At 33.2% G+C, this 24,841-nt stretch overlaps 1 protein-coding gene across 1 annotated transcript; it reads right to left on the bottom strand.

The window, feature by feature from the left end:
* Positions 1-4,959: 4,959 nt before the first annotated feature.
* LOC110102169 (serine/threonine-protein phosphatase PP2A catalytic subunit) lies at positions 4,960-23,862 on the bottom strand. The gene is made up of 11 exons (XM_020830369.2): positions 23,486-23,862; positions 19,974-20,030; positions 17,080-17,163; positions 16,845-16,916; positions 16,509-16,580; positions 16,326-16,366; positions 10,135-10,201; positions 6,114-6,305; positions 5,952-6,041; positions 5,756-5,863; positions 4,960-5,347 (listed from the first exon to the last, which is right to left on the bottom strand). The coding sequence occupies exons 1-11, from the start codon at positions 23,576-23,578 to the stop codon at positions 5,282-5,284; spliced, it is 942 nt and encodes a 313-aa protein (XP_020686028.1). The 5' UTR covers positions 23,579-23,862; the 3' UTR covers positions 4,960-5,281.
* Between the last annotated feature and the right edge of the window lie 979 nt (positions 23,863-24,841).

The raw sequence follows: 24,841 nt of genomic DNA, 5'->3' as shown, positions 1-24,841 counted from the left end.
ACTACTTGACAATCAAGAGTATATATACATGTCGAATAATAATGGATTTCAGGGGATAACATACACTTTTTAATAATAAAATTTGAGTGATGATGAGTATCAAGGAATGAAATATATTAGGCAGATTAATCAACAATGTGCAAAACAAAGATGAATCTCAAGCAACAATGAGCATTAAACAATGATGAATACCAAAAAAATTTGGTCGTCAAGCAATGTTGGGTACCAAGCAATTTTAAATATCAAGCGGTGATAAAAGTTAAGGGAGTATTATATTTGATTATTATAAACACCTAAATATGAAAAATATTATGGATGATGGGCAGTAGGTGATTAATATATATTTATAACAAGTATTATTCAATAAATGCTAATTGATGGATGTCAGAAGATGGTGACCATTACATGATAGACCTTAGGAGATTATGGATGTCGGTCATCTTAGGCATTGGAGGAAAACAAGCATTGAACATCTGATGATGATGGATGTTGGGTGAAGAACCTTAGAGAATAACATTCATAAGATAAAGCATCTAAAGATGGTTAATAAAGTCAAATGGTGGCAGAAGTATATGATTCTTAGTATTACAAGGTTGTAGTTGCATAGTTATAGTGATTTTTTTCCAAAGAGGCTTATGTATTAATTAATATTTTTAATAGTGTATATTCCCAAATTAGAGATTCAATTTATATTATATTAGATATAAAGTTAGGATATCTCATCCATTAATGCTTTATTTAATTTATTAATTATAATGTTTATTTGTTTCACTCATTATATGTGACATCTTCTTTCAATGAATTCTTAACATCTATCTTTAATATTGTTAAAGTTAATATTTTGAATTTTTCAATAAGGATATATAACAAGCAAGCAGTAGTTAAGTGATTCTTGAGAGCTTTGAGGAGAGCTTCCATTATAGGATTTATTGTGAAGTTGAAATATGCCAATAATTAATATTTTTAAGTATTATCTTATTCTATCATTTGTAAGATCATAATGTGTTTTAAAACTTTTGAATTTTATAGATTACAATTTTAAGCTAATTTAGTTTTTATAAATAGAGAAATGAATTTAAAAATTGACTATAATCATTAAAACTTGTTCCTATTACAAAAATAATTCTTTACGGTGCTATTCTTTCCAAATGTTTAAACAAGTGTTGTTTCTAAGGTTAATAGGGAAACAATGTGAAGGAAGGAATATACTATCCAAAAAGATAGAGACAAACCTCTTTTAGGTTCAAAATAGAAAGTAAATGATGCATTTTCCTTCTAAACACTTTGTGAAGGAATATATTACATCACACTTTTTAGAGTTTAAAGAAAATAAATACATGAATCAACATTCATCTATACATATATCACAAATGTTTCTCTTACTAATTTTGAATAATATTAAACGGGGTTTATTTTATTCAAATTTTCAAACTCCCAATTGGAGCAAGCTCCAAAGCCTCACATAATTAATTATATATTATAGAGACAAATAATAGGAAAACTTTTGGTTGAGGTCTTGAAAATATTTTAAGATTTTAAAGGTGGTTAGAATGACTAATTTTCAGGAGTCTATAAGGGGATATGATAGGCTTATAAATAGATATTAAGAAAGGTCCAAAGGATAATAAACTAAGGAATAAAACCCTAAAAATTTAGGTTGCTCAAAGATATTATTACATAATACACAAATATATTTTAAAATGAATTTAATTTTAATTTTAACTTGATAAGATTATTACTATGAGACAAAGCCAAACCATAAATCTATACACAAATGGGATTACATGTGGGACTTCAATTGCTTCACTTGTGCACTCTTGAACATCTAGTTCTCCATGGCTCTATTTCACATGCATACATAAATAACCTTTGATTAAGATATCATCTATAAAATAATAGAATATAGAATCACCAGTACATATAATTATCACCAAATGATATACCAACCCATCATTATACATCACACAATAAGAAGATTAGGAAAATACAAACCCTAACTAAATCCTAACTTTAAGATGTATAAGATTTGCATTTTATTTAACATTCAAGAGAAATTGACTAAATTTATAGCAAAGGTTGGCTTATATTTAGGTTATAAATGATTTTAAGCGATATGTATTTTATGATTTTTATTTGTTTAATATTTAAAGGTTAAAAAAACCCAAAGGATTTGTCTCCAAGCCTAAGGTGGACCATGTCATTCTAGGATCCTAAGATAATTATGATGCATAGGTGGGTTAACACATCAAAGTACCTAAAATTACTAATTGGTTTAATGGTACTTAAGAATAAATTTACACCTCAAATAGAAATCAAATCATTTAAAAGGCTTGTTAAGGAATCAAATGGGGGAACCTGATACTTCATAAGGTGGACCATATAACCACCAAGATCTTAGGATCCTAATGAAAAATAAACTCCACCTTGAGCTTAAGTAGCATATCAAAGTACCCAAAAGATAAATTAAAAGAAGAAAATATTCTTAAATATATGTTTTTAAAAGGGACTAAGATTTAGATTGGTTAATAATAAAAATAAAGAAATGAAGGGTTAGAGCCTCTAACTTAGAGGTATTATGCATAATTCACCAGAAGGGTAAATTATATCATCAACCAACACTTAAACATAAATAAATAATATTTTAAAGAATCATGAATCATTTTTAATGATTTAAATGATATTTAATATTTTAAAATGCTTAAAATTTGTTGTGTCTGAACATTCATAATGACAGAGAGAGATTAATATATTAGCTTGATATGAAAATCCAAAATACACAAAGATACACAAAAATTTGCAAGAGATGCTAAGATTTGTATGTGAAATTTTTGAAAAAAGGGAAAAACATGGGAAATGCCCCTTTTGTAATAATTCCACTAGGGTTTATAATCATTTATAAGTGATGCTTTTCTTAATTATTGAGGAGGTGTTAATACAATATAGCAAATATAAATTATATAGAACATAATTCATAGTGGAGGTTCAAATAGCCATGTGGCATGGGAGTTATTTTCCAAAGATTACTTGATGTATGTTTGGTCATTCTCCTATGAGGATAGTAAACTAAAGACCAAGTAGTTGTTGGGGAAGTAAAGCACACAACAAAACATGCAAGAAAATAAAATAGAAATGAACACCAAGATTTAACATGAAAAAATCAAAATGAAAAACAAATTATGAAGCCACACCATACCAAGAAATTCAATGTAAAAATTGGAAGAAATTGTACAAATCTCTCTGGTCATGCTTTCTCATTGCCTCTCTTAATTCTTCACACAAAATAGACAAAACATTTCAATATACCAAAGGATGGAAACCCTAAAGTGAAACATGAAAATGAGAAGAAAAACTACCCAGCCCAACTCACAGTGGTACGACAGCAAGGTTGGAGCCCGTTTGTCTCAAGCCTGACTTGTAGCGCCACAACGCTAGCCCTGGAGTGCCACAGTGCTCCACTATTTGCTCCAAGTCGACTGCAATGCACTAAAATACAACGCTTCAATGTACAACACTGCTGCACTCTAAGGCCCTCGAACCCCAAGAAGGGGGAGCGCTGCCCCCCTGCAACCACTCGACAAGCTCAACCAACGTAATTGAGGTTTGAGCCAACAATTGAACCCGATCGATCGACACAATTAGATTGCACACAAAACTAACATAAGTCCATAATAAATGAGTTTTGATGTTTGAACTCAATGTTGGTATCGACGACATGCATTAGGCTCATAAGCTATGGCGTTTGTCGACACTATTGGTGACAATGGGTAACAAAACAACGTTTCTCAATATAGTCGGAGGATAGTAGTCTTGATATGATGTTTAGAGAATTATATTCAAGTGAGTGGTTAAAGGATTGCATTATGATGATAATGCTTAGAGGATCGTAGTTTGGAGACAATGATCAGAGGACCATGTCAGATGAAAATTGTAGAGGATTATAATTCGATGATAATATTTGGGAGGTCGTGGTTGGGGAACAATGACTGGAGGGCTATAGTTAAGACTATTAAGTAATTGTGGTGGAAGGATCAAAGAATGGTTATGGTAATCTTAGGATTGCAATCAAGAGATGATGAGTGGAAGAACATGGTCGGGCAATGTTGATTGAATGATCATAGTAATGTAATAGTGGTTGAAAGCACAATCAAACGACGATGTTTAGAAAATCATAATTGAATGATGATGATCGGGTGACCATAGTAAAGCAAATGGTGGTTAAGAGATTGTAGTCAAGCAACGGTAGTCAAAGGATCATAATAGGATGATGGTGATAAGAATTGTTGAAAGAATATAGTTAAGCAATAATAATTAGAGGCCTAATCTAGTGATGATGGTTAGAGGATAATATTCATTGAAGATGATTAGAATATCATAATTAGGTGATAAGGCTCAAAAGATTATCAACAAAAATGGTGCAAAAATTGTTATAGAGCGACGGTATTCTAGATAACGTGGCCGAGCAACGGCTTATTATATATTGCGAGCATATGTTGTTAGGAACATGACCATAACAAAGCAATATGAGCTTTTTTTTGCTTAATCTACCAAAAGAAACAAGAAAATAAAAAAATTAGTAAATTAATTTTGAATTCATTCATCATTTTGTATATCTCCATCCTTTCTAAATAGACATAATTTAATTTATATAAGACTACTACAAGCTAATCATTCACACATTAACCAAATTGAACTATCAAACATCCTACTAATATCACACTACCTCTTTAACATGGTATTCATTTTACTTTATGCTACATTTCTTCTGCACTCATTCTAATACATCATAATATTCCTCTTAGGTTGCATTCCTTTATTCTGCGTTTCCTTCTCAACAAGTAATTTTCAAACTCATTCTGCCATAATTACTACACGACTTTTTTCCTCATTGATTGCCAATGGAAAAAGCATTTTAGCTAATAACTGGAAAGAAAGACTAACGCTAAGAATTGCACACTAAGATTGATCTCTCATCTCTACATATACTGAAAATGAAGTAAATATAATAAGGGGCAAAATCAAAACAAGGGAGCGGAATCACAGTACACTGAATACTGTACCCTTACTGCTTTCGCAGCCACAAATTGAAACCAATAACAAGTCCTCGAAATCGCAAGAAAATTTCAAAATCCTTCCCCCTCAACATACACATTCTCTCTTACCCTTCAAACCACCAAGCTAAGAAGCTCGAAATAATTGAACTGTCTGTCCCTAACTAGTAAGTAACCTGTCTAGCGTCTACACTTGCAGCCAGATATCAGTGACAGGCTAAATGGATGAAGAATTATAGAAAATAATCAGGAGTTCGCCTTGTTACATCAGGTTCGCCTCTCCTTGGTGCTGGTTCAAACTGCATAATAATGGGCACAACTATTTCAGAAGACGTAAATAAAATAATTCAAAAAAGCATTCCCATTTGTTTTCTCATGGGATGGTAGGGCATCTCAAACCGAACTCCAAACGCTTGAATGCGTCGCTTGCGAGCTCCAGCCGAACGGTAAAAACTTCCGCTATTTGGTTGCGGGTGAACAGTGGGCGCTGATATTGGCGTTGCACTGTTCATCTTTGCCATTTTTTGGTCTCTACCGAACTTGTCAAAGAAACGCGCGAAAGCAGAGAACGACTATTACCTTCGCAAAAGGGGAAAAAATGGAGTTCGATTGGAGATGAATCACGGCATTTTGCAGTGAAAAATGAGATTTTCGATTGGAGATGCCCTTAGAAGTTGGGAAAAAGAGGGAAGTAGGGAGAAGAAGACCTGAATAAATGTGTGACCCTTGCAGTCATCAACTTCTAATATGGAGGCCATGTTCCCACAGCGGTAGCAATAATTAGGTGCGCTAAATATGGTTACAACCTTTTGGTCCTGAGCAAGCCACGGGGAAATAAATAAATAAATAAATGCTATCAGGATGTCCCAAAAAAATAGATGACAGCATTGAACAATAACATACATGTCCCCAGTTATATCCCTCCATGACCAACTGATGCGCTCTAGCAATCAGCTTAAGGTTATTGGTATGGTTGAATTGTTCTGAAATATCCTGAAATAGATAATAGCATCAAGCAAAGGAAAAAATGAGTTCAAATACCAAAGTGGTGAAAGAGTAATTTACCTGCCCAAATGTATATCCAGCACCGCGAGGAGAGATACCCCAACCGCATCGATCATCGGGGTCAGACCATAGTAGGTCACACATTGGCCCTTCGTGAGGAACCTCTTGAACACGATCAAAATTCCGAATGTTATCAAGAGTCTCAATAGATGGGGATAATCCACCATGCAGACAAAATATTTCTGACTCAACCTTCACAAAATTTAAGAGAGTTAAGTCGGGGAAAATCAAACAAGAATGATCCAAAAAATAGAAAATTCTAAAACTACTTTAAGTCAATGCTTATAATTAAGTTGCATAACCATTTAAAGGAAACAAAATAGATATTCAAACTTCAAAGCAAAAGTTAACACATGCATGCACAAGCATGAATAGCAGGTGTGTTAGGAAAAGAGCATTATGTATTCTTTAGTGCACAAAATAAAACTTCCCTAAGGGAAACATTGGACAACTAAAAATTAATAATTTGCCTAATTTTAGTATAAATTATGCGTGAATTATTCCAAACAAGGGAAACGTTTACGTCCCATTAAAAGCTTTGAAGGCACAATAACGGATGTATTCAAATAAGAAAATAGCGACATAATTCAGTGAATGGAAAGAGAATCAGAATCTATGTCATCCTAACGGGCTATTATTGAAATTCTGAGCAAAATATTGTCAATTGCACACTAAGGCTTCGTTTGGGACGGCTTTTTTATTGCTTTTTAAAACGGAGTTTTAGTACAATTTTTTTTATTTTTGTATTAAAACTCCGTTTTAAAAAGCAGTAAAAAAGCCGTCCCAAACCAAGCCTAAAACAAAACAACCCAAAAATAAGCCATGGAGAATCCACCCCCAACCCATTTCATTTTCTTTGCCAATTATAAATTAATGGTAAAAAAGGAAATTCTTTCGCCCCTTTTAACAAAAATTGTTTCAAAACTGGTAAAAGAGATGGAACGTAGAGCATCCAAAAATATCATAGGGGACATGGATACAAGTTGAAGTTCTGTCAATATTTATGTATTGGGAGATATGATTTTGGGGAGTGGGCATGGAAACATTAGAAAAAAAAAAATTGTATGCTCATTTTTGTAAAATAAAGATTTTTTGGTCACACAGATTAAACTTACGAGAAAACACCAAAATAATCCTCAGACTAGTAGTAAAAGCCCAATTTAGTCTTAGCCGACTATTAGAAAATATCTTAAATTTGTCACAATGCCAATAGTAATAGTAAAAGTTAACACCAACGGTTAAATAAGAGGGAAATTTGGATATTAACGTGTATGTAAGTTCATATTATTATTTTTTTATATTTTGTCATTCATCATATTAAAATAAATACAAATATCATAACAAAAATTAATCATGTTTATTAGTTATTCACTCTTATTATTTAGTTGATTAAATTCCATTATTATTTACTTATTTATTTTAATATGAATAATGATAAAATATATAATAAGAATAATATAATCACATATACACCCAAATATCCAAAATGCTCTAACATTTAATTGTTCAGTTAACTTTAATTGTTACTTTTGACAATGATAAAAGTTGGATGTTTTTAATAATGGAGTGATTATATTGGATTATTATGAAAGTCTGTAACTAAATTTAGCATTAATTAATAGTCAGGAGACTATTGTAGGATTTTGCTCTAAACTTGTAACCAAAATATAGCAGTGGACCTGCAGAGAGCTAATCCAGAGTTGCTAATTAGGCAGCCTCATTCTAGCATCCATTTGTCAACCAATAACGATAAATAAATTAAAAACGCATCATGAACATTTGGTAATAATTATGCAATTTACGCTGCCATCAATAATTATCCTCTTTTCTTCAAGTATGTGATACTATGGTTTGTTTTACTTCCCAAATTTGGTTTTTCAAATTCTTACAGGCACCTCGCATGTGTACAATACTTATTAATAATTAATTTAATAACAATGACCCAACCCAACCTAAAGTCTTATTTACCTCAACAATTTTAGCTTTCACTCATCATCAATTATTATCCCTATTCAATCTCCTTTGATAACCTTCCCAATATACATTAGGGGTGCAAACGAGTTGAGTCGAGCTCGAGCCAGGTAGTGTTTGAGTCGAGCTCGACTTTCAAATACCGAGCTCGAGCTCGAACTCGAGTCGAGCTCAAAATCCGAGCTCGAGCTCGACTCGTCTCATATTTCGAGTGGCTCGTCGAGCTCAGTCGAGCTCCGCTGCGAACAACATCCCGAGTAGGCTTTTCGAGCTCAGTCGAGCTCCATTGCGAACTCCTTCGTCGTCAAGAGCTCGCCATTGGCTCCGCTTGCCCGTCGTCGAGTTTGCAGTCGCGTTCGAAGTCAAGATCCACTGGATTTGATCCTTCCGCGATGTTAAGCTCGCGTTCATCGTCGAGATTCAGATCTCGGCGTCGCGGTCGATTCCCGACCTCATCATTGCGTCCGCCGTCGAGATCCAAAGCTCGATGTCGTGGTCGAGTCCCAATTCCCACTGTATCTGATCCTTCCGCCGTCGAGATCCAGAGCTCGTCGTCGCGGTCGATTCCCGACCTCATCATTGCGTCTGTCGTCGAGATCCAAAGCTCGTCTTCTCAGTCAAGTCCCAACTCCCACTGGATCTGATCCTTTTGTCGTCGAGTCCATTGCGGCCGCCGTCGAGTCCCAACTCCCAAGTTCTTCGTCGCGTCCGCTGTCGAGATCCAAACTCGAGACTTGACGCCATTTTTTTCCCGCCCAGTCGCACACGCGAGCTACTCGTCGAGCCAACGAGCCGAGTCAGAGGTCTGGTCGAGCTTGAGCTCGATAAGCCATCGAGCTCGAAATGGTGTTCGAGCTCGACTCGCGAGCTCGATAAGCTCGACTCGTCGAGCCAGTTACCGAGTCGAGTTCGAGCCAGCTCGCGAGTCGGCTTGACTCGTTTGCACCCCTAATATACACTAGCATATAACCATCTCCAATTTAGTTGTTTTTTTTTTAATTCCATTTAATTTCTTGCAAAGACGTAAGAACTCTCTAGTCTTTCTATGCAAAATTTCTTTAATTTTATATTGCAAACTAGTATTAATCTCAGCTAAACCTTGCAAAATTTTTAGCACAACTATATTAAGTTATGGTGCATCACTTGCAAGTGATACCCTCGCAAACTCATTGAGCCAAAAATTCAAAAACATAATCATTTCATAAATTTTCACATATATTTTACAATTAATTCCATTAATTTAATAAGTCAACCCAATATTAACCCTCAAACTTCTAACATCGAACAAGTCTACGAACTAGGCATGCATATGAGGGATAGATTAAACAACACTGACTTCAACATAAATAACATTATGAAGAAAGTTATAAAGGTCCTTAATAATAATTAATTTAATAACAATCACCCAAGCACTAATCTTATTTACCTCAACAATTTTAGCTTTCGCTCATCAACTATTATCCCTATTCAATCTCCTTTGATAACCATCCCAATATACACTAGCATATAACCATCTCCAATTTAGTTGTCTTGTTTTTTATTTCCATTTAATTTCTTGCGGACATATGGAACTCTCTAGTCTTTCAACGCAAAATTTCTTAATTTTAGGTTGCAAATCTAGTATTAATTTTAGCCAACCCTTGCAAAATTTTTAGCACAACAATATTAAGTTATGGCGCATCACTAGCAAGTGACACCCTCGCAAACTCTTTTCTTACTTTGCATCATAATGAAGTTATGGTGCATTATTCACTGGTGAAAAAACTTGCCTAGTTATAACCAAAATTGACTTAGGTCATAGAGCCAAAAATTCAAAAACATAATAATTTCATAAATTTTACAATTTTACAATTAAGCGCCAACCCAAGATCAACCCTCGAACTTCTAGAATCCAACAAGTCTAAGAACTAGGCATGCATATGATGGAGAGATAAAACAGCGATGACTTCAACATAAATAATCTAGTAAAGAAAGTTACAATTATCATTGCATGACTGGAAAACTAGATGAAATCTAACATAAACAGTATAGCAAAGTTCAGAGGACCAACCAATGCTGTCAATGGAAAATAATCAAATAGATCGGTGAATATCTTCCACACATTAGCATTGCCATACCTGCAGAGAGATGTAACCAACAACTGTGAGGAAATCAGCTAAGAAAACACGCACAAATTTCCAACCAAAGTTAACAAAAGCCCCACCACCTTATCAGTACCAGCAAAATCAAGAAGCACTAAAAGCCAAAACAATCTTCTGATAATTATGACAACTAAAAAGCCAATTTTGAAGTTTTGTGTAAGACGAAGAAAAATCAATCAAGTACGCATTTTAACCCATTCATGATACCAATATTAGAAGATAAACATAGATCTGTATCCAACATATTTAGTAATAAACATACAACTCACTGATGAAAGAAATGAATCCACTATCCCAAGGTGGACATCTTTATACCCCTCGTTGTAATACTTATATAATAAGATCCACTTTTGGTTTACCTAAACATTGCCACATGAAAGAGAGAGACAAAACAAAAGAGAAAATGATCAAAATTGTCCCTCTACTCTTTAGTAAAGACCAAAATAATCCCCAACTATATTAAACAACCAAAATACCATTTTGGTCAAAATGCCATTTTGGTCAAAATGCCATTTTGATCAAAATGCCATTTTGATCCCTCGACTTCTTAAGAGGAACCAAAATAGTCCAACCATGAGACTATTTTGATTCTTCTTTAAAGACTTGAGCGATCAAAATAATCCTTTAATATAGTTAGATATCATTTTGGTCATTTATATAGAGTTAAGGGACCATTTTGATCATTTTCTCCAAAGCAAAATAAGTTGCAAGTTTGGGAACATGCAGGATTTATATCCTGACACGTATTCATACAAGAAAATTAGGATAAATAAATTTATAGAAATCAGATGTATGAAATATGCAACAAATTCTAAAAAGAAAGAATTTATCGCATGAAGATGTAATTCAAGTAAATAAATGCCCGCTTACAAAAAATCATATTTAAACATGGACGCGATGAAACAAAAACAACAGGACAAGATGACGAAACTATAAAAGCTACGATACAATATGCCATGAACATCACATTCTTTTTTATAAATTCTTAATATAAAATGGGTAATCAAAACAACTACAAAATAGCATTTTCCATTCTTTTGAAAGCCGAATCGATCCATCCAGTTTGTCCGGAAACAGATCAGTTAGCCAACCTGGGTTATCTCCAAAATTGGCTTCGTATTGAACTATGAAAAACTAGTTCAAATCGCTGGTTCAAATAGCAGATCGTTGAATTGGTTCTGGTTTCTTAGACCTGGTCGATTCAACTTCTATCTCATTTACATAATTAAATAAATTAATTTAATAAATTTAATACAGAATATTAAATTTAACGTATTAGTTTTAATTTAATATATTTTAATTTTAAAATGAGCATTAAATTTTTTTAATAAACATTTGTCACACTAGCACCAACTAAGTATTTTTACATAGCCCAACATCCCATGTGCCTTCCTTACTCATATAAACAAAAAAAAAGACTGTGTCCAACTGAAGTTGAACTAAATAACTAGGATGAAGTTCTTAAGTTGAGAAAACATACATTCATACACTACATACTTTTAAATATTTTTTAATTAATAATATTTAATTTTTATTTATTTAATTATACAATATAAAAAAACTAAATTTTTATCAATTTTTTAATAATAAATGATCTAACATATATTTATAGATGTGATTTTATAATATAAATTCTGTATATAATCTATAGATATAAATTATATATAAGCATATAATATAAATTAGTAATCATTTATATTAAATTTATAAACTTATATATAAACAAAATTTATATTTGTTGTGCGTCAGAATATTTATGGCGGTAGAGAAATAAAGAGTTTAACGTCCTATCTTTATACGAAGATCCAATATACAAATACAAAATGAGAAAAGGGTGCAACAATCATAATAGACATCAAATTTTTTACATAAAAAACCCAGGGAAGAGAAAAAATATGAGGCATAACTAATTAAAATGATTTCACTAGTGTTTGTTGTTGATTACAAATGATGTCCTTCTTCGAGAGAAGGCGTCGACTCAATTTAGCAAATATATATTGTATAGAGCAAATTATATGATTAGAGTGGGAAGAATCTAATGACATGAGAGGTTGTTCTCAAGAGAATGTTGGTCTGTTCATTAAAGTAGGATCATAGTCGGATAATGCAAGTCAAGGACCATAGTAGGGCAATTAAGATAAGAGGGATGATAGTCGGTGAGCAACGGAAGCAAGAAGGACTGTAGTTGACAAGCGACGTAGGTTAGAGGGACATTAGTCAGCCAATAGAAGTCGGAGGAACCATTGTCGAGCGATGGAGATTAGAGGGACCGTGATAGGGTGATGGTGGTCTGAGGGTCATCGTCAGGTGAGGTGGTTCGAGGTACCATAGTCGACGGGCGATGGAGGTCGAAAGAACCATAGTCGAGCGACTGTGATATGAGGATCATAATCGGCGGACAACTGAGGTCGGAAGGACCGTGATCGGGCTACGTAGACTCGACAATAGTGGCCAAACAGAGGTCTAACGGAGATGGTCAGGCGGATTTTTGGTGGCGACGATAGGGTGGATGTTCAGCGACGATCGGCCAATGAAAGTCCGATGATGGTGGCCAGGTGGTGAGGGTTCCCGATAGTGGTGCTCCGAGATTCATGCCTATAGCTCTCTTGAATCTCTAGAAGAAGGTCCTAACCTCCTCTAAAAAGTCCCCCACATGTAGAGAGTGAGAGTCTATTTATATATTTTGAGAGTGGCATACCCCGTAAATATGGAATAGATTTGGAATAAATTTGAAGTGTTCTAGCAGACGGCCCATATTGATTCTCTCAATCATGAAGTATTTGTTCAACTTTTATCTTCCTAAATGGTGTTAGAATTAATCGATCTTGGGCTCGTTAGAATCGTCTCATCAAGCCACTCAATTAGACCATAAGCATGCTATATTTGGATATCATTTGTCATCCAAATAATGTCTTGAAGCTTCCACATATGCTTTAAGCCCTTGATTTGGGCTCATTTGAGCTCGAATTTGACAGATCTTTGTGTTATTTCATTTGTTTCATCAAAACATTCAATTTAACTATAACTTTGTTAAGATTGGGTTCAGATGGTCCCGAATTTAATTTTGAAAGGTTCCAAATCAAATATGCCTCGAGATTCATGCCCAATCAAGCCAAATTTTATGACAAATCAATATTATATGTGAATTAAAATTAATGATTGAATATGTTCAAATTAAAAATTTTAGAATATATTATCTGCGTATGAATTTCATTTATTTATTAGTTATAAATTTATATTATTATTATGTCATTTAAATGTTATTTAAATAATTTTAACGTTTATTACATTATCCAGTTCAACCTAATTTAACCCCGGTCGAACTATTGAACATTAAATATTGAACGTCTTCTTCATTCTATGTTCGATTCAATTTTCACAACCTTCATATTTTCTTCTAAATGTCTAACACAATAAAGTATGATATCAAATATTTAAAATGAGAAGTTTAACAATAACAAAGAAAAACTAAAATCATTAATGATAAAAAAAATGTTTTTGCCATTGGCATTAACAATAGCCCTTAACCATTATACATCAAAGCCAACAACCAAAGAACACAAACAAGCATAAGAAGCTCCACAATATAGTAAATTTTAGTTTGACAGGAAAAAAAAAATCAAGTAAGAAAAAAATTATGGCCAGAATAAAACTAAATGCTTAGAGCCATTAGTGGCTAGAATACCAGTAAAAAGAGATGGAAAATATGGATGCTAGGGCTACAAGTGGGAACCAAGCATCTCAAGAGTTGTACTGGTTATGGGATAGATGTCAAAGAGAGCTAGGGTCATGAGGATGCGTGCCCATAAAGTTGCTGCAAAGAAAATGGTTGAGATGCTAGGTTGCACCACTGCAAAAATTTTGGATGCATGTGAAGCATCTGCAAAAAAAAACAGACTCAAAACTATTTCAAAATATTCACACAAAAAGAATCAACGAAGAGGAGCTTGCCCTGATGCAAAGATATTCAACAAGGATGATCAACAAAGGTTAAACTATGAAACCAAGATGATTGAAAAGATCATCGACTCCAAGACATATATGCGAACTATTGAACTTGAAAGATGGTGAATCGAATAAATGGATGGGAAGTTGAGAAAGGAGTATGGGACAAGTGTGAATAGTTTTAATTGTTGGCAATTGGACCAAGGTTTGATTAAAAAAACCCTAAAATGTGTATTACAAATATGCCGCCTGTCTTCCCCATGTCTGACCCTAATTTGGAGTTGAAACACGTCCAACACATTTTGAGTGCGTCGTGTGAAAGCCATGTTAATGACCAAAAAGTATTCTACATGAATACATGAGACATTTTGGCGTGTTCATACTTCATAACAAAAAAAATGTACATGATTCAAGTGAAAGACTTAATGTCTTGCCAGATAATACTCTAACCGTAGGGGTGTCAATATTGGACAAGAAAAAAAAAATTCAGCTTTAGGACAACCAAAATAATATTCGGGTCGGGGTTAAGGACATAGTAAGTAACTCAAAAAAATCGGTGAAGTTTCAGAGTCGAGCTCATATTGACCCAAAAAATAATGACTTGCCTATTTAAATAACTTTTTATGACTGCATTCTCTCCATTAATCCATTAAAAAGTTCACTATCCATAAAAATCGTATGGTAAACACTCCCAAAGTTATGATTGATCAACCTTCATATTGCAAGTTTGCCTTAGCTTGACAAGAATCATCATCAGTTTTATGATCAATCTTAACCAGTTAAACTTTTCAATTTTATTACGGAAATTTTTTTTTAACTTCAGATCGCCATAAACTTGCTAGTTATCACTAATTTAAACCTTTTCATATTAAAAAATAGTTTATCAATCTGATTTTCGGGCTCAATCATATCTAAGACTGCTGTTTAATTTTGTATAAAGATACCAACTCTTGAAACTCTTCAACCTGCTACTTCTTTTCCTCCCTCTCTAGATAAAGATTATTCTATAATAAATGACAACTTTTTCTTTTTGCGCTTGATAGCAAAACACATAGTTACAATTTTGAATTCAGTTGTTTCTCATGACCATCAGCCTAAAACAACGCATAAAGAAAGTCAACAAATGGTTGATACAATCACATTTCTAATAGAAATAATACATTGCAGTTCAAATAAGTGAAGACATGACCTGCCAGAGCTACAAATAAAAAAATAACAACAACGATTAAGGAAAGTATACATAAGAAATAGATTAGGATGTATCAAAAGCAAGAATGCAAACTACTAGTTCTGAACCTGTAAGTTTGGATCAGGATTTAAATAAAAAATTTAGCATTTAATACATAGAAGCTCCAAAAGAAGGTGATTTCATAAAAATAAGTAGATTAAAATGTAGGGTAATGATTATGGAAAAAACTACCATTCCAATACCTACAGACATTGGAATCAAGTAAAAAAAATAGGATTTCTTCACAGCCCTTTAAGCGATTGTTTTTGCTCAATGGCTTTTAACACTCAAGAAAAAACGCTACAGAAATATTTAAAGTCCAAAGAACCAACAAATGAATCTAGGTCAATTTTAACAAAACACTATTCACGAAAGAACATAGAAGCAAATAAATACAATGGACTATACAATCATAAAAATCAAATTAAAAGATTTAAGTCGTCATCCTCCATGAATCACCTATCAGTTCTAGACACAAAGCAGATTAAAAGAAAATGGTTTTTGCAGCTACTACCCATTAAGCAATTAATATAGAAACCAATTGGATGCGAGGAAAGCCAGATCATCGGAAAACATTCTGGTGAAACCACAACAACTACTTCATATATTTAAATCAGAAATAAGGGAAATTGATGGCAAGAAGGTACCCAGTAGAAAAAAAAAGGAAGTTAATATACTAAAATTTAAGGAAAAAAGAGCACGGTAATATAACAACCATCACAGTTCCTTTCAAACTGGAAAATGAACCACACCCTGAGAAAGAATTAGAGAGAAATTCAGTACCAAGCCCACTAGAAAAAGAAAAAAACACAGAATCAAAGTTTCACACTCTCAACTTTAATCAAGGCATTGTTGCTTAGCATATGCTACAAGATTAAAAATTGAAACAAATTAAAACATAGAGATTTTGAGATGATTGAAACTCACTTTCTTAAGCATTCATCATAAAATCCATAAACTTGTGTAATCTGCAATTTCAGAAATGCTTTTTCATTACAATGAGAGGAATATTTCATCATCAAAAGGATTATAAGTTCTATAATGAAATGACTATCTTGCCATATTCATAACAAAAAATGGGAAACTCCATTAATAGCTAGATCAGTATACCTGCCGACTTTCGTGGTTTCCCCTGAGGATGGTGATTCTCTGAGAGTATCGCACTTTAAGGGCAACAAGGAGCTGTGAAATAGAGAACATATGTCATGAAAATGGTAAGGGTCCATAATATACCAGTACGGCCTCAAAATCCAAATAGAAAAATAGTCATATAAGTCAGCCAGCCAAGACTAAATAGCTAGGAAATGAAAAAATGATGTCTTTTTTTCTTTTTAGTTGCTTTTAAGGTGGAAGTGTGATGGTCAAACAATTTTGAATATAATACAAATCACAAATCATTAGAAAATATTTATTCAAGGAAAACAGAACAGATGTGAAACTTCTTACTGTGACGGTTTCAACAGAGTAATACCCACGATCAACATAATCTCCCATGAATAAGTAATTTGTATCTGGACACTAAATATCAGATAGGATTTTCATTAATAAAAATGACAGAAATCCATAGATTTAAGAATTTACAAAAAATAAATTCACACATTACATCCTAAAACAGAATCAAGTTTCAATCGATAGCATATATAAAATATTCTTAAGATCATGTTGTTTGAAAAAGAAATACCTTTCCACCAATACGAAACAATTCAGCAAGATCATGAAACTGTCCATGAATGTCACCACAAATTGTCACAGGGCTTTTCACTGGCTGCCATTATAGAAAGAATAATAATGATAAACAAAACATATCCATGAATAGACACAGTACACATATAAATAAATTCTTTCCAATCACAAACATATCATTCACTGAGAGTATGTTGCAGCATCCCAAGAATAATTTATAGAAGCATTGACAAATTTGAGAAGTCAATAACCATTATCATTTTCGCAATTAAATTAGATAAAATAAGAAGCATGCAACAAAATAAATGTTATAAATACAAAAGGTGTTAAAAATCTGTGCAGAACACCCAATACTACAAAATGTTAAAAAAATGCCAGCTTCAACACCACAACCACCAAAATCAAACAACCTAACGTATTTCCAAATAATTCACAAATCATGGTATACTGATATAATGCAAGAATTTCAAAGTAATATGCATCCAAACAAACAATAGCTAGCTGTCCAAGCTCCTCAAACACCCAATACAATGTTTCAGACAAGACAGAACACTAAACTCCACCCTGATATAAAAGAGAGAGAGACCATTGTCAGATCAAGCAATCTATTTAAACAACAACAAATTGCAATAAGCTGCCATGGATCATGTAGTATGCAAATCATTTGAATCATACTTTAAAACCTACTGTAAGGTGACACCGACAACATGGAATCCAACCTATGGATCATCATAGTCTCAGAGTAACCTAAGGTCAGTTTGGGGCAGCTTTTTCATAGATTTATTTTTCAGACCACTATCACACTTTTATTTGGCTAATACTTCTAGGAATTTTTATGGTGGCAAGTTGTTTTTTACAACCAAATCTACTAGAGTATGATAGCTATAAGAAAGTTTATGTTCAATTCTTTTCGAAAAAAAAAAATTACAAAGACCAATTGGCCATAGTAGCTTTCAAGAAAATCATTTTCTCCACAATAGCTTTGCAACCACCTTTACAAAAAAAGTTATAACCACCCAAACAAACCCTTAAAGTACGTTTCTGCTAAAATATGCACAAAATAACTTAGACAATTAGACAACAAAGAATATAGAGTATCATGATTGCATCTATTCAAAAACTAAACAATAAATCAATTAAATGAGTTGGGAGCACAAGCTAATTCAGCTGGTGGTGACCTTTGAAAGTTATTCAAAGGTCCTGGAATCTAATCCCACCTACAAAAATGTATTAAAAAAATCTAGACCCAAAGTTAGGACTTAAAATCAATTTAATTTCACCCAACAAAAAGGAAAAAAAAAAAACTACTCTTAGACATAAAATAGACTACTGCTTTCAACAAATAAATTTGAGCCTTCATATTTAACTTTGAAACAAATAATACTTACAGGTAAGGAACAAAAAATGACACCACACACTATGGAAAAAATGAACTGTGTTTAACATAGTAAAGTTAAACTGTCTGATCATATATATAATATAAAACTTTACATGTTCAAACAGTTCCCACCACTGCAAAACAGAACTATTGCAGTAACTTTCAAAGTGAATAAAATGAAGTGCAAACACCCGAAAAAGCTGTGCATATATATTTTGCACAACATGTAAACAGGGCTCAATCATGATCATTAGCATTGAAGATATCAGATAAACCAAAAGCATAAATGGAAAACAGAAAGACTAATATGCACAGCAATATGACAGCATTGATTCAATTGCATCCCTGAACAAAATCTCGTACAAAAACACACAAATATAGAAATTGCATGCCTAATGAGTGACAAAGCACAAGTCCCAGTACAATAATATCAATAAAGCTAAGAAGAATATCAAAAGAATGCAAAGGCAGGAGAAAAACAAAAAACATTTTAAGTTCATGCCCAAAAAAGTTTTAATGAAAACTTCAAAACAAGAAAATTCTGTGTAAGCATTCCAATTATAATCGTCATGGAAAATTCATTCATTCTAGCAAGAACAAATAACAATTTAGCATGCATTACAGAATTGAGAATCCCTGAACTTTTTTTCTGGCTAAGCAATTCCAAGTTTCATGTGTCTCTAAAACTTCAAACCGTGAAATCAAATCCTAGAATCCAGACTTTCCGCTGCATTATTAATCAGTTCGGAAAAGGTAATGCTTGACAAGGGGTCACATAGCTCTAAGGCAAATGAATCTTAAAGCTGAATAAAAAAATGTAGATCAGCATCATCCTTACACTAGTAACTAATTATTTGGGATTGGCTTTAAAAACCTTCCTTCTTCATTTCTTATTGTTGACAGTAACATAATGCGTTAATTCAACCTTCTGCAGGACTTTTTGAACCACCTCTTCCCTCATGACAATTTACTCTCTCACTTATTCTTCATATTCATTTTAGATCTATTATACCCACCCTCACTGTCTTGCATTAAGAATTGTGAATAAATATGCCAATTCAAAGGTTTACATCACAGCAACGAATTTTAGAAGCAAATTTTGGATATACGAACTATCACTTTTTTCAACAAATAAAGGTAAATTCAAAGAACTATATCAATGATTGAGCTGTAACAACTCTTATGCATAATAATAGGAAAATAGTAAAATACTAGAAAATAGATGCATGACATTTGTACAACACAAAAAAAAGACTAATGAAGATGAATTTGCAAATGCAACCTTCACGCAAACTTCAGCTTTGATTCCATGAATACGTGAGTTCCATGATGTCATAATAAGAACACATGCATCAAACCTATGTTACCAGCCAAAAAAACGAAACTACAATTATGAAAGACAGAACAAAAACTACCTCAAAGGAAAATAAAAAGAACAGATACTATTTGTTTACCAGGAAAAAACATCTAAAGGACTGCAAGTAAATGTACACATACAATAAACATAGTCTTACCTGGACATTGCTTTCTTCCATCAAAATCTCCTTTGCTTTGTCACACAATACTCTGACCTGCAAAGAAATAGTAAAAAGGAAATAGAAAAAATAGCAAACTATAATTTGTCAAATAGTATGAGCTATATTAAGGAGTTGCCTATAAATAAGAATAAATGCAAAAGTAGGTATTACACTTTTAAGAATTTTTTGGAATTATTTTGCTCAGGAAAGTGGTTCTATAAAATCTGTTCATACTTCATAGAACTTTTGTACTAATTTTCAAAAGTTTCCCAAACCTACTTTTTAAATAAACTTTTAAGCACCTTGAAAATAAACATGTATAAGTAAAATGCATGCCTACACTTTTCCTTGAGAGCTACTTTTAAATACACTGGCCTTCATCCATTTGAGCCTTAAGAGCTACTTGTAACAATTGTATTTATCAAACAACAAAATACTTCTTATGTGCTTTAAGCATTTTGTAAATGCACTTATTCTACAAGCAGGAAAAAAAACTTAGAACACCTAACTACTTCAATCATTTATGTTTGCTTATTTGCCAAATAACTTCTAAATAGACAATGTTACCTAAATGTTAAATAAGAAATCAAATTAAATTGCACCCAGTGGAAGTATCAAACACAATGTTTGATCTATCAACAACAACATCAAGCCTTTGTCCCACTACGTGGGGTCGGCTACATGAATCCTTTTTCGCCATTGTGTCCGGTTAAAAGTCAAATGTTCGATCTATGTGCTACAAAAACCTGGCATGGCTAGGAAAACAAAAAGAAAATGTGAACAAATTCATCTATTGCATGCAAAAACTAGCATGGCACAAAACTATCTGCATTATGCCAAAAGTCTACCAGACGAGGCAAAAACTCCAATATCTAGACATTATATCATTAGGACCACAAAACATTTAGTACAATTGTCATAAAACCTAATTGGACTAGAATGAAAAAACTCACATCAACATGCATACCACAAAATCATAATAAATCAAAAGTAATAAAAAAAGAAAATAATTGGAGTGTAAAAACAATTCAATAACCTTTCTAATAAACTAGAAAAAAGGGTTGGCATATCTTCTTTTGATTTGTAGCATAACTATCTACACCTTCTAGAATAGCATTCATGATATAGATCTCTAAATCCAAATTTTATATCATAAAAATCTTTTATATCTCTCTGCTTTCTTTCCAAATGATTTTTTGTCACCAAGGGGCTATTTGTTTTGCTAAAAAAGATTACAAAGTAAAATAAATACAATAGAAAAGGAATGCAATATATTTGAATTTTAAAAGTTGTTTGGATAATGGTGTAAAACAAATGCAAGTGATTACTTTTTGTTTTGTTTGAAGTAAAATGAATGCGGTACAAATGACAACGATAGAGGTGGTCGAATGTGATGGTGGCGGGGGGGGGACAGTTAGCGACAAGGGCAATAGCCAACAACTGCATCTGATGGTTGCAGATAATGGGTGGTGGCTAGCAATGACAGCGGATTCAGCTTGCGATGTATTTGAAATTCAACAAAAGAGGGGCAAATTGTGAATACATAAAAAATAAATTACTAAATGAAGTTAAAATTCTTCAAAATTTTACTCTGCATTCCTTTTCCATCAAAACCAAACACCAAAAATCTTAAAAAGCCTGCATTTTGAATACTTTATACTCGGTTATTATCAAACTAAAAACCCCCAAATCAAACTAGACAAGTAAAACACCTATAAAAACACAATCCCTTGAACATCTTTGACTAGCCAAAATCTTTATAAATAAATCAAATTTCCCACTTTCATTAAGTACGTAAAGACAAGTTAAATGATGGTGATCATTATCATTAATAGAGTTATCCCAACTATTTAGGGTTAGCTTATGAATCATCAATCTTTGTTTATTCTTGTTTAATGTTGAATGAGTTGGTTAAACCCAATATAAGTCTTCTTACAATATCTCCATATATATATATATAACTCTTTTTACAACTCATTTTCAAGATTGTTTATGCTTATGATTATTTAGTTATCCAAATGATAATCAAACTTGGTGATTGTGTGAGCCATTAGATTCGGGCTATGATGCACCAACACTTCTCAAAAAGGCATGTCGTGTCCGACACGTATTGGACAGAACATGCATTTGATACATGACAAACATATCGAAGACATACCGATTAAAAAAATAGTGTAAAAATTTTGTACAACATGTATTAAACATTATATCAAAAATATATATAATTTATTTATTTTAATTTTTTATTAAAAAAATAAAACTAAATTTCTTATTTCATCTCCATATCCCCAAATCAATCGCCCGCACTCTATATCTCATTCCCCGAACATTCTCATTTTCATTTCTATTCAGCAAGTTACAGTTAAGGTTTCACAAAAATGTCCGTTGCAATCATAACATCGACATTTGATGCCGTCATAATATCAGCATTTCAAAACCAACTTACATCAAACTCTTAAAGGGTTGTTTGGCTTGGTACAAAGAGAGTGAAAAGTATTCCAAATGCGGGGGTTTCAGAAATATTGATGTTTGGTTTGAAGTAAAAGAAATGCAAAGTAAAATTTCAGTTCATCTGGAATACACTAGCTAGTTCATTTTTGGTGCATTTGAAATTCCTCCGATTTGGGTGATTTCCAAATATAGCGCAAACTCACAACCATTGCCATCGCCTATTGGCCACCTCCGCCGCCATGCGATCACCGCGGGCCACCCCAACCACAACCTTTTTACACTTTACATTGCATCCACTTTCTTTCAAACCGACAAAAAAAAAAAGTCATGCATTCCTTTTACAATTATCCAAACAACTCCAAAGTATTTCTTTAATACTACATTCATTTTACATTGCATTCTTTTTTCGGGCAACCAAACAGCCTCAAGTCATTTGGGTTTCAAAGAAAATAAAAAAGCAAATTAAAATAAGTGTCCAGAAAGCACTCGATGGTGAAATCTGTTCTGATTTACATCCTCGTGCAACTTTTAAATGCCACAATGCTTTTTATAAATGAAGCTGTTAACTTTTTTACACCAAACGACCAATTTGAATCAAATGATTATTCCAATGCTGAAGAGGAGTTCCTGACCTTCTTACTCGTGCTCCAACAATCACGTATAACTAAAAACAGGTTCAAATATCCAATCTAACTCTATACCAATGAGCAACAAATAAACCAGCGAGGCAGCAGATCTGATAAATTAAGCTATAGTATCCTGTGTGCAGGAAACGAATAGGATTTTATCCCTGATTAAGCGAAATAATAAAAAGAACCCCAAACAAGCTGCAAAACTCAACATGCTCACCAAACCAAACCCTCTAATCACAAGCCCTAACTTCCCGAAACCAGAAATTCGCCCGCATCAACAGAAGAAACTGCAATCCCTATCAGAATACATGCTCACCACCCGCGATCGGTCACCGCGGAAAAAAATTTACCAATCCAACAAAAATTAAAACCCAAAAAAAGGCTCACAGTAGAAGATAAAACACGTAAGATCGATTCGAAAAGAACCTCTTGTTCGGAGAGTGGCTTGCACTGCATCAGCTGTGCAATCTGCTCGTCCAGATTCCCATGGGAACTCCCCGGCATAGGATTTTCGCTCATCTTCCTTCACAGCAGCCACGAAGCAAGAATCAGAAATCGGACCAGAAGACCGTAACCCTAGATCTTCAACTCTCTCTCTCTCTCTCTCTCTCTCTCTCTCTCTCTCTCTCCGTGTGTGTATTGGGAGAAGTGGGAAGCGTTCGATGCTCGAAGAACGGAGAACCGAGGGAAATAAGGAAGAAATAAAATATGGCAAATGAGCGACGAAGAGCGAGAGCTTGGACGTTAGCGATATGTGAGGTTGAGGACGAGCGAGATTCACCGCGCAAAAAAAAAAAAAAAAGGTCCGAGCGGCTGTAAATTGCAGAACAGCGAGCACCGCCATTTATAGTTTGGCTATCGGATTCGGATCTGTCGCATACTTGGCCCAATAATTGGTTTGAACTTTGAAGGTTAATGAAGAGCAGAATTTTAAATTTTTAAAAATTTTATTTTGTAATTTAATTTAATGTATTTAAAATTTTTGGATTTAACTTAATTTTAAGTATGCTATAAATTATCAGTTATTATTATCATCTTGCATCATCGTCATCCCATCAATAATCTCTCGCCGCCACTATCATCTTTCACAAGCCTTTGCACGCGCTGATCTCCACCACCCACAATAAAATGAAACTCGCTAGCCGCTTCCATCACCCCGCCAATTGCCACTCAATGTCTATAATCCATTATTTAATTAAATAAATTATGAAAATTAGTGCATTAATTACGGAATTTTGCCAATTCATTCTATGCATATAGTTTCATTTTCAAGCATTTTTCAAAATTTCAAAAATATAAAAATACTTTTTTATGAATGTTTCAGATATTTCACATTCATAAATATATACGAAAAATTCTCAAAATATCTAGCAATGAAAATTATATTAGAAATTTAGAATTTTTGTATGTGCTTCTTAAGCACATTTCATGTATTTTAAAATTGCACCAATGCATACAAAGTTTAGATGGTAAAACCTACAACATTTTATAATGTAAAATATTAGCCATTAAAGATTAAGAGTAAAATTAAATTACATATTCCAGCGATGAAAATGCTCAGATGAATGAGTGATTTACGCTTAAAAATAGAATACAAAATAAATAGTAGCTCCAGTGGCAAATAAAATTAGAGAGAGTCATCGTGATTGCTTGGTCACATAAAATATCATCCTTTTAATAACCTTGCTAGGACAATAGATGGATTAAAAAGGTTGAAATAGACCTAAAAAAATCGATTAGAACGCATTAAAATGAATTATTTTTTTATAAAATTAAATAAGA

This window comes from Dendrobium catenatum, unplaced genomic scaffold, assembly GCF_001605985.2.
Source record: "Dendrobium catenatum unplaced genomic scaffold, ASM160598v2 fragScaff_scaffold_114, whole genome shotgun sequence".
NCBI lineage: Eukaryota > Viridiplantae > Streptophyta > Magnoliopsida > Asparagales > Orchidaceae > Dendrobium > Dendrobium catenatum.
This window is presented reverse-complemented; position numbering and strand designations above follow the sequence as displayed.

Excerpts from the sequence above, each read along its gene's own strand:
- LOC110102169 (XM_020830369.2), bottom strand. The coding sequence starts at position 23,578 with ATGAGCGAAAATCCTATGCCGGGGAGTTCCCATGGGAATCTGGACGAG. Across the intron at positions 10,202-16,325 it reads TATGATGAATGCTTAAGAAA|GTATGGCAATGCTAATGTGT; the intron begins GTGAGTTTCAAT and ends ATCTCTCTGCAG. Across the intron at positions 6,042-6,113 it reads CTGGATATACATTTGGGCAG|GATATTTCAGAACAATTCAA; the intron begins GTAAATTACTCT and ends TATCTATTTCAG.